This window comes from Aspergillus flavus, chromosome 3 (assembly GCF_009017415.1).
Source record: "Aspergillus flavus chromosome 3, complete sequence".
NCBI lineage: Eukaryota > Fungi > Ascomycota > Eurotiomycetes > Eurotiales > Aspergillaceae > Aspergillus > Aspergillus flavus.
The window spans coordinates 4,944,441-4,956,950 of NC_092407.1; the positions used below are offsets into that span (position 1 = coordinate 4,944,441).

The window sequence follows — 12,510 nt, forward strand, 5'->3', positions numbered from 1 at the left end:
AATCCCTCCTGTGGATGAAGCTCTCGGATTCTCCACTTGAATGATCTCGGGTAGATATCGCAGCTTCATGACTCCACATCGTCTATAAGTGGGAAATCGTCTTACACAAAGTCCATAGTATTCATTGACGCTAATATTAGGTATTCTATAGTAAGATATGTTGCGCGCGGCCTAATTAACCTCCTTAAACTCATCAATCACACTCCTGGGTTCAAAATACTCGCCCAGCGGCTCATATGCGAAATCATATCCATAGCCCTTTGGTCCACCGATCTCAAGCCCCCGTTCCGTCTTGGACCAATGTGGAGAGCAGGCTAATCCCAACACCACCACCTGGTAGCCATACCGATATTCCGGCACACCGATCGGCTTGCCCGATTCCTTGTCTAAGATGCAAATGAGATCCGGCACGCTGGCAATGATCTTCTTCGAGCCGTCGGCGGCATGATGCTCAGCGTAAATGTTCTCATTCTTGAACGGGATGCGGATGTGCCCGCCTTGCGCAACCGCAGGGGAGCAATTCTGGTTAGTGGCCTGGTCATCGTCCTCGGCAGGGACTTCAGTGATGATGAGCTCGCCGTAGGAATGTCCTTTGTATACTGTTTGCTCGATTCCAGAGATCTTGCCTCGGAATAGGACCTTGGCGGACTGGGGTCCTCCGGCTTCAGCAATGATTGCTTCTGGGACTGTGAGAAGTGTACTATATTGAGCCGCCTGCGCAATGGCTCTCCCGATTCTCCATGATAGTGACACCGTATTTAAGATGGCGAATTCTCTAACAGCCGCACCATTGGTCGGGCGAGCTGAAAGGCCAACTAAAGAGCCCATTTCGGTCAAAGCAGCACGGAGCACCCGGTCAACCATTTCATCATCACCCGCTCGGGGCATGATGACAGACCTTCCATCGCCGGAATCAATTGCACATGGTGTGAGTTCCCCAGGACGATACACGGCCATTGTAGTCTGCCAGATCATGGGATTTGCGCGGCCCATAAAGTCCGCGTCGATAACGGGGCGGTCGTAGAATCGATCCGAGCCCCATTGAAATGCTTCGAGTCCATTTGACCCGCCGATTTCGAGGCCCATCACAGCATCGAAGGACTTGTGACCCATGTAATGCATGAGCTGGCCGATGGCATCCACTGTTTCGTGGGCTTGGAGTCGCTCCACAGTCGTTGCCGGTGATCCCATCCGCCCTCCCCAGTAGACAAGTGCATCGTCCGGCAGGACAGAATGATCAATACACCGGATTTTGTACCCTTGACGGAGCATTTCCTGTAGTTGGATACGACCTGCGTCTGGGCTTCCTCCGCCACCGCAGCCAAGGACATACGCCCCGTCTGCGATGTAGTTCAGGTCGGTTTCCGTCAGAAGCCATTCGTGCCAGCCTGCCTTCTCGTTGAAGACAACATTTGGTCGATAGGTAAGATGGTCCACTGGGATAACCTCCGGCACCTGAAGGTGTTCGGTGGTCCTGGGGTTCTCATCTAATGTATCCTCCTCCATGGGGGCGGCGTCATTGTCAACAAACATGCTCATAGACCTTTCGGTATCTAAATTTCCAATCGCCTTGACGACAGTTCTCAACTGATTGGAAATATATGGAATAGGCATGGACTCGACCTCAGCAATGAAGACGCTATCCTCAACAGCGCCAGCTTGAATAGCTCGTTCAATGGCGGCTTTCTTAGCCTCTTCAACAGCATCCTTGATGGACTGATCCGCGATGCTGGTAATTTTATCTACCGTTCCACCGACCTTGGCGCATGCTGCTCCCACCGCGTTCGCTACATCAAAGAACGGTGGGTTGATGAGTTTAGATGCACCCTCTAGCTCTGCAGGAGCCAGAACTGCACCTCCTCCAACAAGGAGCACTGGCAAAGGCTCTGGTGAGGTCTTCATGAGGTCAATGGACCGTTCCAAAATCTGTTTGATCCGTGTCTGTGACGCAGATACCAACTTAGAAGCAAGATGCTTAACGGACTCCGCATTACCGACCACACACTGAGCACCGGCAACAGCAATATCAGTTGCAGTCAGAACATCTCCACCAAACACAAGACCCTCAGTGAGCAGTCGATGTCCAACCGAGTCTGGGCCAACAGTGACGGCCCCTTTCTTGGCGCCGCTCTGTCCATCACGGACAATTGATCCTCCACCTAGTCCGACAGAATACAAATGGGGCATGGAATAGTTCACCTTGATCCCCGCTGCTTTCACATAAGCAGAGGCTTGTCGTGGCAGTCCGGAAGGAAGGAGAACCCCAACATCGGTGGTGGTGCCACCAATATCAACGACAATGGTGGACTTATTAGCTAGATCCTCTCCGGCTAGATATGCAGCGCCGCGCATGGAGTTGGTAGCACCGGAGTTGAACGTCCGGATGGGTGTCTTTGCTGCAGTAGTCGCGTCAATGATAGTGCCATCATTCTGCGTCAGAAATAGCGGACACTGTAAATGAAGGGATTTCATTGCACCGCGGAAGCGTCGGATTGTTTGGCGCGCATATCTCAGGATGGCACCATTGAGGATAGCGGCATTTTCCCGTTCCAGGAACCCTACACGGTGTTCATTAGCATTACCCTCGCTGACCATTGGCAATCTGTGATGGGGCAGAATGTCAAACATACCGATATTGGCGATCTCCTTTGAACACACGACATCCACCCCCGGAATCTCGCGGGTAATAATCTCCCGCACCGTTTCCTCTTGTCGGAACACCTCATCAATAGGCGAGTAAACACCGGCCACGACGACCGTCGTTAAGCCCAGCGCTTTGATGTTCTCACACTCTCGAACGACCTGCGATTCGACCACCGGCGCCTCCTGAGACCCGTCAATATGGAGACCGCCATCGATGTACCCGACATATCCATTAATGAGACTGGCCAGTCCAGCTGGCCATTCAGAAAAGGGCTTGACATCGCGCAGGAACGACTTCGACAATCGGATAATCGCAACCTTGCTTAGACGACGGGGGTCTTGTTCCAGCACGGAGTTCAGGAAGGCAGTTGTGCCAATCGTAACAGACGCCACATTGTCCGGAGCCACTTGAGAGTCCCGGAGGACCGTGTTGATAGCTTCCTGGATGCCCGTGGTGACGTCGGGGGACGTTGGGGCCTTGTGAGATGAGAGGATTCCGCGAGACGGTGTTTCTCGTTGGCCCAGGTCGATTAACACCGCGTCGGTGTTTGTTCCTACCGGTTGTGAGCGGATCCTGCATGATCATACGAGGCAATGCACGAAGCTGCTGTCTTACCACCGACGTCCACGCCGATCCGCACTGACTGCATCATTCTACGAAAACTACCCAATACCGTAGCTTGGGCCTCTAGTGATTGAGGAGATCACTAAGCACCGACTGCAGCGCATTCTCGCAGTGTTGCCACCTATTATACCGTTAGTCAGCTTACGACGCCGATTGTCTGCATTGATCGCGCAACTTCGGTTTTGTCGCTCTTCTCAACCTCCCCGGAAGGAAACGTCGCCGAAGATCGGGTAAAGCCCACAACGCGAGAACAACAATCTCCGTCCATAGAAGAGCAAACACGACAAGCCCCTAACAGTAGTCTGGATTACATGCAGAAATAATCCCTGTCAAAATTTAATCTGGCATGCATTGCAATAAAAATTCAAGACAAAAATGCACTAAATTCAATACAATGCTCAAAAGCTGATAGATAACATGGACAAAATCAAATTCAAGCAACCACGGTCTTCAGGTAATACTCCAATGACTCCAGCGGCTTCCTAGAGGGAGGGTTTGGCACTCGGTCTCGCCAGATCTCTTTGCCATCTCTGTACACCACCAATGTTGGCCACCAAGTGACTTCTGCTTTCTTCTGCACTTCCGCTCCCTCTTCGTCGACACCGTTGACCTGTAGGACCTGCATTAGCACTGGCATACACAAGAACATCGAGGCAGTATACCTTGTAGAAGCGTACGCTGCTCTGGTCTTCAGAGATCTTGCTGTATAGAGGTGCGATTACCTTCCGGATCCATTAGTCTCACCAACAAGCAGATAGGGTAAGATCGAAAGTTCATACATGACAAGGGCCACAATGAGGAGCGTAAAAGTCCAAGACGGCAAGACCTGGCTTAGCCAGCTCAGCTTCGTACTCAGCAAGAGAATGGATTTCAGCAATCATGATGGCTGTTGTGGTGGTTGATAGTGATCTAGATCGATGACAGGGGTTCGACCGGTAGACTGGATTATATATGTGGGGACCTTTTCTACCGTTACGCAACAATCGCCAATGAAAACTTACCCTAGACCAACACTATCCCAAGATCTTCTAAACATATCATAATCAACTTGCTTGGTCATGACTCTCGAGTCAAGAAACTGTCCCATGGACCCACTTAGAAACGCTAGAATCCCAACCGAAGCAGTGGTGGATCCCATTCTCGGTGAAGTCGGGAAGTTAGCCTAACGATCAACTTACTTGGATGATGTTGCGTGCCGGGACTGCCGTCTGGGTTGCCAGATGTATACGTACTACACGATCGGGGAGGTTATGGGAAAAAGGAAGGACGTCAAATCACATTATGACATGTATTAAGCGAGAGTGTTATTATTACTACATAGAATAGAATTTTACTTAGAACATGGACACAACAAGTTCATCCGTTATAAGGCCGGTATAACCAAGGTACTACGACCCCCGTCCCAACTCACATCATTCGCCATGGAAAGACCAGAGTCAGTCTACCGATGTTGACCCTTCTCCATCGCGGTGATGGTCTGGCTCTGCATCTCATCCGACCGCTCACTATACATCGGGTCATGAAATTCCTGCTCATCCACTTTCCCAATACCCGCCGGGGGACTGAGATAGCACAGACCAGCATGAAGCACGAACGACGCGAAGAATCCCGCAATGGGCCACAGGTAGAATGTATACGTCAAGCCGATCGGGATTCCCGTGTTATGGGGGTTTAATGCGGCGAGACCAGGAACACTGGGTGCGAATCCGACCAGCCAGGCCGTGAAGGCACGCCAGTTGAAGCCGCCCTCGAACCAATAGATGCTACTTGCGTCTGCGCGGTAGAGGTCGGATAGCTTGAGCTTTTGCTTGCGGACGACGTAGTAGTCGGCGACCATGGTGCCCATGAGGGGGAAGAGGATGACTGGAGCAGTTAGTGTGGGATTGGCTAAAGTGTTGTATCGCGGTGGGTAACTCACCTCCGAAGCTGTTCAGAGTGTTGGTGAAAATGGCTCCATTGGCGATAATCTGCCACGGGTTGATCACCACGGAGATCGCAGCCAGCAGATACGATCCACGACGGATGTTGAAGTACCGGGGATACAGTCCGGCGATGTCCATGCCGCCCGAAACACCGTTCTCGATAGAGTTCATGGCCATGATACTAGATGTTAAGCCGAAGGCGACGAAGAACGCCGCGGCTCGCATGGCCTTATTATGGTACTGGTTGTCCAGCCACATTTGCAGGATATTCGGCGGATTCCACAGACCCAGTTCGTTCACGTCGCCATACATTTTCGCGGCAGCCGCAGTGCCGAAAATTCCCAAGATGGGCACGACGTTTCCGGAGATCAGGAATGAGAAGAGCTGTCCTTTGACTTGGGCCCCTGGTCGTCGGGCGAAACGTGAGAAATCGCTGTGACTCGCCATTCCGACTGCGTTGCCGGAGAACACGACGGCGAAACCGTGGATGAAGGTCCATCCCAAATTGTCGGTTCGCTGGGATGTTTGGAGGGTACCCAGGGAGCCACCTCGGGCACCGGCGATGAGACCGATCGCGAGTCCCAGAATGACGAGGAGATTGATAGCGGCGATGAGCTTGAATGGCTTCTTCAGCTTGTCCGGGGGGACCCACAAGAGTCCGAGCGAGACTGTACCGCGTCAGTTCCCCTGTTGCAGGCGCAAATAAGAGGAAGATAAACTCACTGATATTGAAGATGACATATCCTACGAACTGCTTGGTGGTCATATGCGCCGACTCTGGCAGTGTGTTCTCCATATGGTGATAGCCGGAGAAGATCGTCGACAGGATAATCGCCACCAGCTGGCCGCCCGTAAATGCCTGGACGCCATACCAAATAATGCAGAGGAAAATACGGAGAATGACTGGCACATACGATCCCCACATTCCAAACACGGAGCGAGAGTTAACCGTGAAGCCAATGTGCCAGACTCCACCGGGCCATCCAACACAGAACACCACGGCCGTCTGGAGGAATTTCGTAATGATGTTGCAGAGAATGGATTGCCAGACATTCAAACCAAGTCCCAGGAGCGAGGAAGTGATTTGCCAGCCGAATGTGGTGAAGAAGACGGTGCTCCATAGATAGAGGAAGTCCCAGCTGGACCAGGTTGTGCGATCTGCGCTCGGATGTTAGACGCTCTATAAACTCTTTTTCGCAAACCGGTAAATCGTACCTGGAGGCAAGGGGATCAGATCTCGATTCCTCCACTGATCCGTATCACCGCTGAGTTGCAGGGTGCGATGCAGTCTGCTCGCTGCGCCGGAAAAGCGACCCATGATGTGCCTTTTTGTTTTTTTCTTTCCTTTTTTTAGCTCGTTCTCATGCCAGTTTTTGCCCTCCCCCTGATTTACTCAAAATACTCGGCTACTTCGGTCGCGTTCACTTTATATGCTCCCGTTGAAGTGCCTCCGAGCTTGGGTTTCAGCTCATACGTGGCTTTTATCACGTCTTCGACCGGCGGAATTGTTGAGGATGGGAAAGGGAGAAAAGGTCTGGCTAGGCTGCTAAAGAATGCTAAAACTACTAAATTACGCGACGCCGTTTTCTCGCTTCAACGGGTAACATCCCCGACATCCTGGTTCGTCGGTCTTAACAAAAGTACTGGCGCAATATATGGCACGATCCGAATGATTTTCGAGAGGGCTGCAGATTACGTCGATTACTCTGAGGGCCGTTGGATTTGATTCGATTTGAATTCGATTTTCCTATGTCTAAATCTATGGTTCTTACCTAATCTGCATCTCCATCACGCTAACAAAAATCCCCACTGGCACTAAAAGTCTCTCGACCACACTTTCTTCAGGACCCCATATCGCGATTAATATGTAATAATCCTTGAACCCCCTCAAAGTCAATATTACAAGTCCAGCCATCATCTTCGGGTAGGGTGTGTGTCGTGGTTTGAACCTTCAAGACCTCGCTCGCCACCTTCTGCAACTCCTGCAGCGCAGATTGCCCTAAGGGCCAATGTTTACTGAACGACTTTAACACCCCGATCGCCAAGTACATGGAATCATAGCATTCCGTGACATCGATATTCTCATCTTGACTCTTCTTGGACAAGGCCGATAACTGCACGATCGCCGCACTCAGCAACGCACAAATAAACAACGGCGTGTGTTTAACCACGGGGAGTCGCAATGCCGCCAGATTAAAGATCCACTTGGAGGCAACAATCGCCTTCAACCCGTGGAGACGTTGGGACGTCGTCGGCGACACATGGGGCTCGTTCTGCGCACACGCGATATCCGGATTCGGGAGCATGGAGATGAGATCGCTGCGCGGGAAATGCAGGAACATGCTGGCGTATTGCACGATCATGTACGCCTGGAAGAGCATCTCGTCGCCTTTGCCGTCCGGTTGGAGGATATCGCCCTTCCCGTCTGGGAGGTGGTGGATCCACCCGGCGATGGCGTGGTCTACGGCGTGGACTTGCGACGGGCGCATGTTGGAGTCGGGTTCCGTGAGGGTGAGCACGTTGACGAAGATGCGGACGGCCTCGATGCGATATGAGTACGAGGAGAATTCGACACTGTTGGGGTTGAAGATTCGCTTGTCGAATTGGGTTAGTGACACGAGGTTGGATGGGTCCGGGATGGTGAGGTTCTCATAGTCGGTCTCCTCGCAGGGTAGGAGGACGTCGGAGAAGTATGTGGCGCGTGTGAATCGCTGGTGTCGGTACAGACCCGATAGTATGCCTTCACTGAAGACCAGCTCCCACCATGTCCGTCGCAGACTCTCTTCGAGCATGTGGTTCTGGTTCCCGTGCTGCACGGCGAAGGTCGCGCAGTCCATGCCCAGTTGAATGGCCAGGTCGGTTGCCGCTTGGAAGATGGTGAAGGAGTCCATGAGTTCGTATCGGGCGTGGATCGCCAGTGCGCATATCAACCGGGCCTGGACCATCTCCGGTGTCTGCGGGCTATTGCTGCTCATGATTGCCTGGACGGTTTCCTCGCGCGTTTGCCAATCGACCGGGGTGGATGCATAGTGGCTGCCGACGAACTGCACCACCGCCTGCAGGTAGTCGGGGTAGCCCTGCGTGACGTACAGGGAGTGCGGGAGGAGGATGGGATGCGCGGGGTGGAAGTTGCTGAAGTAATAGTTGACCAGGCGCTCATTGTAATGGATGCGAGACGAGGTGGTGGCCGTGGTGGTGAAGCTGGTCAGCGGCGAGGTCGTCGAGGCCGGACCGGGGGCGAGGTTCACGGGCTGCGACACCTCTCCTGGGGCTGGGGCATCAGTGAGCGAGAGAGGCAGCGCGGTATTCGGGGTGGCGGGGAGAAAGGAGGATCGCGGGGTCTGGATGGCAAAGGTTGAGATATGCTGAGAGACCGAGTCCAGCTCGGGTCGGTTTTTGGGCGGGCGTTGGCCACGGCGCGAGGGGATGTACGTGCAGTTGGACCCCGCGGACAAGCACCGCGAGCACTGCGGATAGCCGGAATTGCATTTCAGACGTTTTTGTCGACATTGTGTACAGGCCACTGGGGCCCGTGCGGGATGGTGGACCGCTGGTGTTGCTGTTGAAGCGGGCGAATCTGTCATGGTTTTGTGGGAAGCTGTGGGAACGTTCCGGTCGGCGAAGTGGAGGAGGTCGGCGTTGTCCTCGTTCAAGAGCGCCAAACGATGGCGTGCGGACTCGGTCAAACTCGGTCTTGTTTCGTATCGTCCGCGCCGAGAATATTAGCCCCATCTTGTCCAGTGTCTTGACACTAGTGCCTCCATAGTGCAGGAACTAGTCGGAGATTGGTTAGCTGGATGTAACTGCAGCCTGAGGGATTCGGCAGAAATTGCACCGTCAGGGGGCATCGTATAACACTGACAAAGGTAAAAGAAGAGAAAGAGTTGCACACAGAGAAGACAAGCATCTTGTTTCTCAATGGCTTTTGTCGATTTCATGGACCTCGGTTGTCTGATGAGGTGGGGCTTGGCATCGTCTTAGGGCTTGGCTCGTCACGGTATCGGAACCTTGGAATATCAACGCCAATGCAGAGCCTGAAGAAACAATTTTGCTATGTCCTCAGAATGAATATTTCTGTCGAATGATTGTACAAATATCGCATGTACCAAATTGCCGTTGCAAATATCCTAGTACACCGGTCTTACCACAAACTACTCCAAAGGTGCACTGTAGAAATATATACATGTTACAAATTTGTTGTCCTCTCACTACTCTGTACACCGAAGTCCATCCGGCAGCACTCTGTAGTTTGTGACGTTATGCGCAATCGAGATTGGCTATCACGACTGATCCGACAGTAAGCCTGGCCATTTGAATTTGCTAGAACTTGGATATTAGTTTTTCGTTGTTCTTGTGACAGATCTCAAGGACAGTTTCCTGCAGGATTATTGCATATTCCAGGGCATGTGAGCATGTATGGTGCATGCGAGTGGAATGCACTCTTACTCCTTACTTGATACATAGGCCAATAAAATAATTTTGAAATGTCATCCCTTGCTCTACACAAGGGTATATATTTGGGCCTAAGGTCAACCTGAATACTGGAACCAAAAATTAGGGGAAATAATCAGGATGAAGCTGTTGCTACTGACGCTATCTGCTGCACTTGCGAGCGCGTTATCCCAGGACATACCTTGGTCGCCGCCTGGACCTGACGATGGTAATTCCCGATTGCTCAATCCATAATTGCAAAGGCTAAAGACAAACAGTGCGCAGCCCATGCCCCGTGCTAAATGCGCTCGCCAACCATAACATCCTCCAACACGATGGAAAGGATATTACACAGCAAGATACAATCAGCGCAATGGACGCTCTACACGTGGACGAAGAACTTTCCAACACACTGTTCGCAGCGGCACTGAAGACGAACCTAACTCCCAACGCCACCACCTTTTCTCTTGACGATTTGGATCATCACAACATCATAGAGCATGATGGTAGTCTGAGGTACGTGGGGATCCTACATGAAACTATCGCCTAACCCAGTGAAGAAATAAACGATCTGACGATTTCAGCCGCGGTGACTTCTACTTCGGCGACAACCATTCCTTTAACCAGACCCTCTTTGACCAAGTGAAGTCTTATTGGACCGAACCCTTGATCGATCTGCATTTAGGAGCGAAAGCCCGGCTAGCAGGGGTAAACAGGTCCAAGGCTACCAACCCAACATTTGACCTCTCCGGGTTCCGTCTTCGATTCAGCTATGCACAAACAGCTACTTATATCCTTGTATTCGGAGACAAGGTCTCGGGAACTGTTAACAAAACTTGGATTGAATATCTGTTCGGTAGGTATCCTAGTGTCATTGAAAGCTTTTGTTCAATTCTAACATATCCCCTTGATAGAAAAAGAACGGCTCCCGGTCGAGCTTGGGTGGGAAAAGCAGGAAACCCCCATATCGACATCCGACCTTGATAGTATGATCGAGAGAGTTATGCAAGCTACCAAGGAAATTGAAAACTCGCAGGAGATGTGAGAAGATACATTCCTGACAGTCGCAGATAATTCAATTGGGGAGAGACAGATATATTGTCGCTTGTCGGGTGGATCGGAGTAGGAAGGACGTGTATATAAGCGTGGTAATTTTGACATTGCTGTGGTATATATGTCACGGCATCAGCTCAAACGTCTAGAATGCAACACCTCGAAGTTGAGCCTGTAATTATCTGTACCCCGTTCTGTGCGACGATCTAACGCCCTTTGCCACCAATTAAGGTTGTATTTCCCTCATTTTACTCGGCAATATGCCATTTTCAGGTCATAGCAGAATACAACCCTACGGCACTATGTTTCCCTCTGGGTTGACATCAAACCGGAGTGGGGCATTAAAGAAGGATCACGGGACCCACCAAAGAGCCGCAGATCTACCAGGTGTGTGACGGTATCTGTTCACTTCATGTACTTAGAGCCAACGGTCTATCTTGCGAAAAACTGAGCCATGTCGTCGGCTTGCACTCACTCGTCCATCTGCTACACATCTTCCCCTCACGCTAAAACGGCGGGGTTTAAGCGACCTGATACAGGAGAAAGACTGGCCGCGGCGGAACCCACAGAAGCACTGCTCCCAGAGGAGGAATATACGTTCGATAATCCTGCAACGTTTCCTCCCCCCCTTGTTTTCCCCGGTGACGACCTTGCAGAGGACCCTGAGTACCCTCCACAGAACTATCGACAATGGTTTCGTGATGAAGACCGAAACCCAGTCACTGGAAAACGCAGAACGGTGTATGTAGTGCCTGCACCGCTTGTGGGCGATGAAGTTAGCTTTATGAAATCCTGGAGCATACCTCGAGGTGTTGGCGAGACGCCACGGGCCCACACGCTGAAGCTTCTTGATATTCGCGATTATTTGGCAGCATTCTATCGTGGTTTGCCAGTGAAAGCTCTGACTCAGTCACCGCTAGAATTCATGTCATGGGAAGAGCTAAAAAAGTCAAAAAAGTCCCAACGAGACCCTCAATATATCGGACTAAGGATAGGAGACGAATGCGTGGGTATACGCACTCGAGCATGTCCTGATGGCATATACTCTAGACAGCTAAACCTTGACGATCTTCTTGATGCTGCAATCAGCATGCTCCCAAAAGACGCCTATGCGCTTTTACTGCTAACGGATCACGATCTGTACGAGGATGATGAAGACACATTCGTCTGCGGTCGTGCATATGGTGGAAGTCGAGTAGCAGTGGTGTCAAACGCACGATATAACCCAGATCTAGATGCTCTCCAATCTGTTGACCGTCTCCACGCCTGGCCCCTATCACATTGTGCGGAGTATATGTCCACATGCTGTTCTACTTCCGAGCCCAAGACAAAACGCCAGAAAAAGTCTCAATCAGCAAAAGCAAATGCAAACGAGGAGCCAAGTGGTCAAAACGAACCATCCCCAGCCCCCTTAGATATGGCTTTTTCTGTCGCTCGTTCCCTAACATCCTTGGACTGGACACAAGAATCGCTCGCTGCGCTATGGCTTGGTCGAATGTGTCGCACAGCTAGCCATGAGCTTGGCCATTGTTTTGGCATTGATCATTGTGTCTATTACGCTTGTTGTATGCAAGGCACTGGCTCGATCCAAGAAGACGCCAGACAGCCACCTTACATTTGCCCTGTTGATCAAGCAAAATTACTACGTGCGACTGGAACAACTGAGGCGCAGCGGGACAGTGCTCTTTTGTCTTTTTGTGAGCGTTCTGAATTGAGAGAGACTCAATTCTTTGCCCCCTTTGCTGCATGGCTTCGCGCAAAGTCAAACTGAATTTAGATAGAATTCCTTGGACTTTGGGCTAAGAAGAATTATGTCTTATTCAATGTAGAGCCCAG

General features: G+C 51.4%; 6 protein-coding genes across 6 annotated transcripts; 2 read left to right on the forward strand and 4 right to left on the reverse strand.

The window, feature by feature from the left end:
• Positions 1–171: 171 nt before the first annotated feature.
• F9C07_7751 (uncharacterized protein) lies at positions 172–3,296 on the reverse strand (the record flags this gene model as incomplete). The annotated part of the gene is made up of 3 exons (XM_041291499.2): positions 172–2,558; positions 2,631–3,197; positions 3,260–3,296. The coding sequence occupies 3 exons, from the start codon at positions 3,294–3,296 to the stop codon at positions 172–174; spliced, it is 2,991 nt and encodes a 996-aa protein (XP_041145418.2).
• Positions 3,297–3,636: 340 nt separating this feature from the next.
• F9C07_7752 (putative thioredoxin II) lies at positions 3,637–4,281 on the reverse strand. The gene is made up of 3 exons (XM_041291500.2): positions 4,048–4,281; positions 3,931–3,990; positions 3,637–3,878 (listed from the first exon to the last, which is right to left on the reverse strand). The coding sequence occupies exons 1-3, from the start codon at positions 4,147–4,149 to the stop codon at positions 3,702–3,704; spliced, it is 339 nt and encodes a 112-aa protein (XP_041145419.1). The 5' UTR covers positions 4,150–4,281; the 3' UTR covers positions 3,637–3,701.
• A 253-nt stretch (positions 4,282–4,534) lies between these two features.
• On the reverse strand, positions 4,535–6,771 carry F9C07_2282767 (uridine permease/thiamine transporter/allantoin transport). The gene is made up of 4 exons (XM_041291501.2): positions 6,406–6,771; positions 5,914–6,348; positions 5,187–5,858; positions 4,535–5,131 (listed from the first exon to the last, which is right to left on the reverse strand). The coding sequence occupies exons 1-4, from the start codon at positions 6,506–6,508 to the stop codon at positions 4,710–4,712; spliced, it is 1,632 nt and encodes a 543-aa protein (XP_041145420.1). The 5' UTR covers positions 6,509–6,771; the 3' UTR covers positions 4,535–4,709.
• Positions 6,772–9,685, reverse strand: F9C07_2282768 (uncharacterized protein). Its single transcript, XM_041285617.2, has one exon. The coding sequence runs from the start codon at positions 8,772–8,774 to the stop codon at positions 7,032–7,034; it is 1,743 nt and encodes a 580-aa protein (XP_041145421.1). The 5' UTR covers positions 8,775–9,685; the 3' UTR covers positions 6,772–7,031.
• Positions 9,686–9,762: 77 nt separating this feature from the next.
• F9C07_7755 (Chloroperoxidase) lies at positions 9,763–10,666 on the forward strand (the record flags this gene model as incomplete). Its single annotated transcript, XM_041291509.1, has 4 exons — positions 9,763–9,850; positions 9,900–10,137; positions 10,206–10,477; positions 10,536–10,666. The coding sequence occupies 4 exons, from the start codon at positions 9,763–9,765 to the stop codon at positions 10,664–10,666; spliced, it is 729 nt and encodes a 242-aa protein (XP_041145422.1).
• A 462-nt stretch (positions 10,667–11,128) lies between these two features.
• F9C07_7756 (uncharacterized protein) lies at positions 11,129–12,445 on the forward strand (the record flags this gene model as incomplete). Its single annotated transcript, XM_041285613.1, has 1 exon — positions 11,129–12,445. One exon carries the CDS (start codon positions 11,129–11,131, stop codon positions 12,443–12,445), a length of 1,317 nt encoding a protein of 438 aa, XP_041145423.1.
• Between the last annotated feature and the right edge of the window lie 65 nt (positions 12,446–12,510).

Coding starts and splice junctions, on each gene's coding strand:
- F9C07_7752 (XM_041291500.2), bottom strand. CDS start 4,149: ATGATTGCTGAAATCCATTCTCTTGCTGAGTACGAAGCTGAGCTGGCT. Junction 3,991..4,047: donor CTCATTGTGGCCCTTGTCAT/GTATGAACTTTC, acceptor TGGATCCGGAAG/GTAATCGCACCTCTATACAG. Junction 3,879..3,930: donor GCAGCGTACGCTTCTACAAG/GTATACTGCCTC, acceptor CAGGTCCTACAG/GTCAACGGTGTCGACGAAGA.
- F9C07_2282767 (XM_041291501.2), bottom strand. CDS start 6,508: ATGGGTCGCTTTTCCGGCGCAGCGAGCAGACTGCATCGCACCCTGCAA. Junction 6,349..6,405: donor TCTGATCCCCTTGCCTCCAG/GTACGATTTACC, acceptor ATCCGAGCGCAG/ATCGCACAACCTGGTCCAGC. Junction 5,132..5,186: donor CACTCTGAACAGCTTCGGAG/GTGAGTTACCCA, acceptor TAACTGCTCCAG/TCATCCTCTTCCCCCTCATG.
- F9C07_2282768 (XM_041285617.2), bottom strand. CDS start 8,774: ATGACAGATTCGCCCGCTTCAACAGCAACACCAGCGGTCCACCATCCC.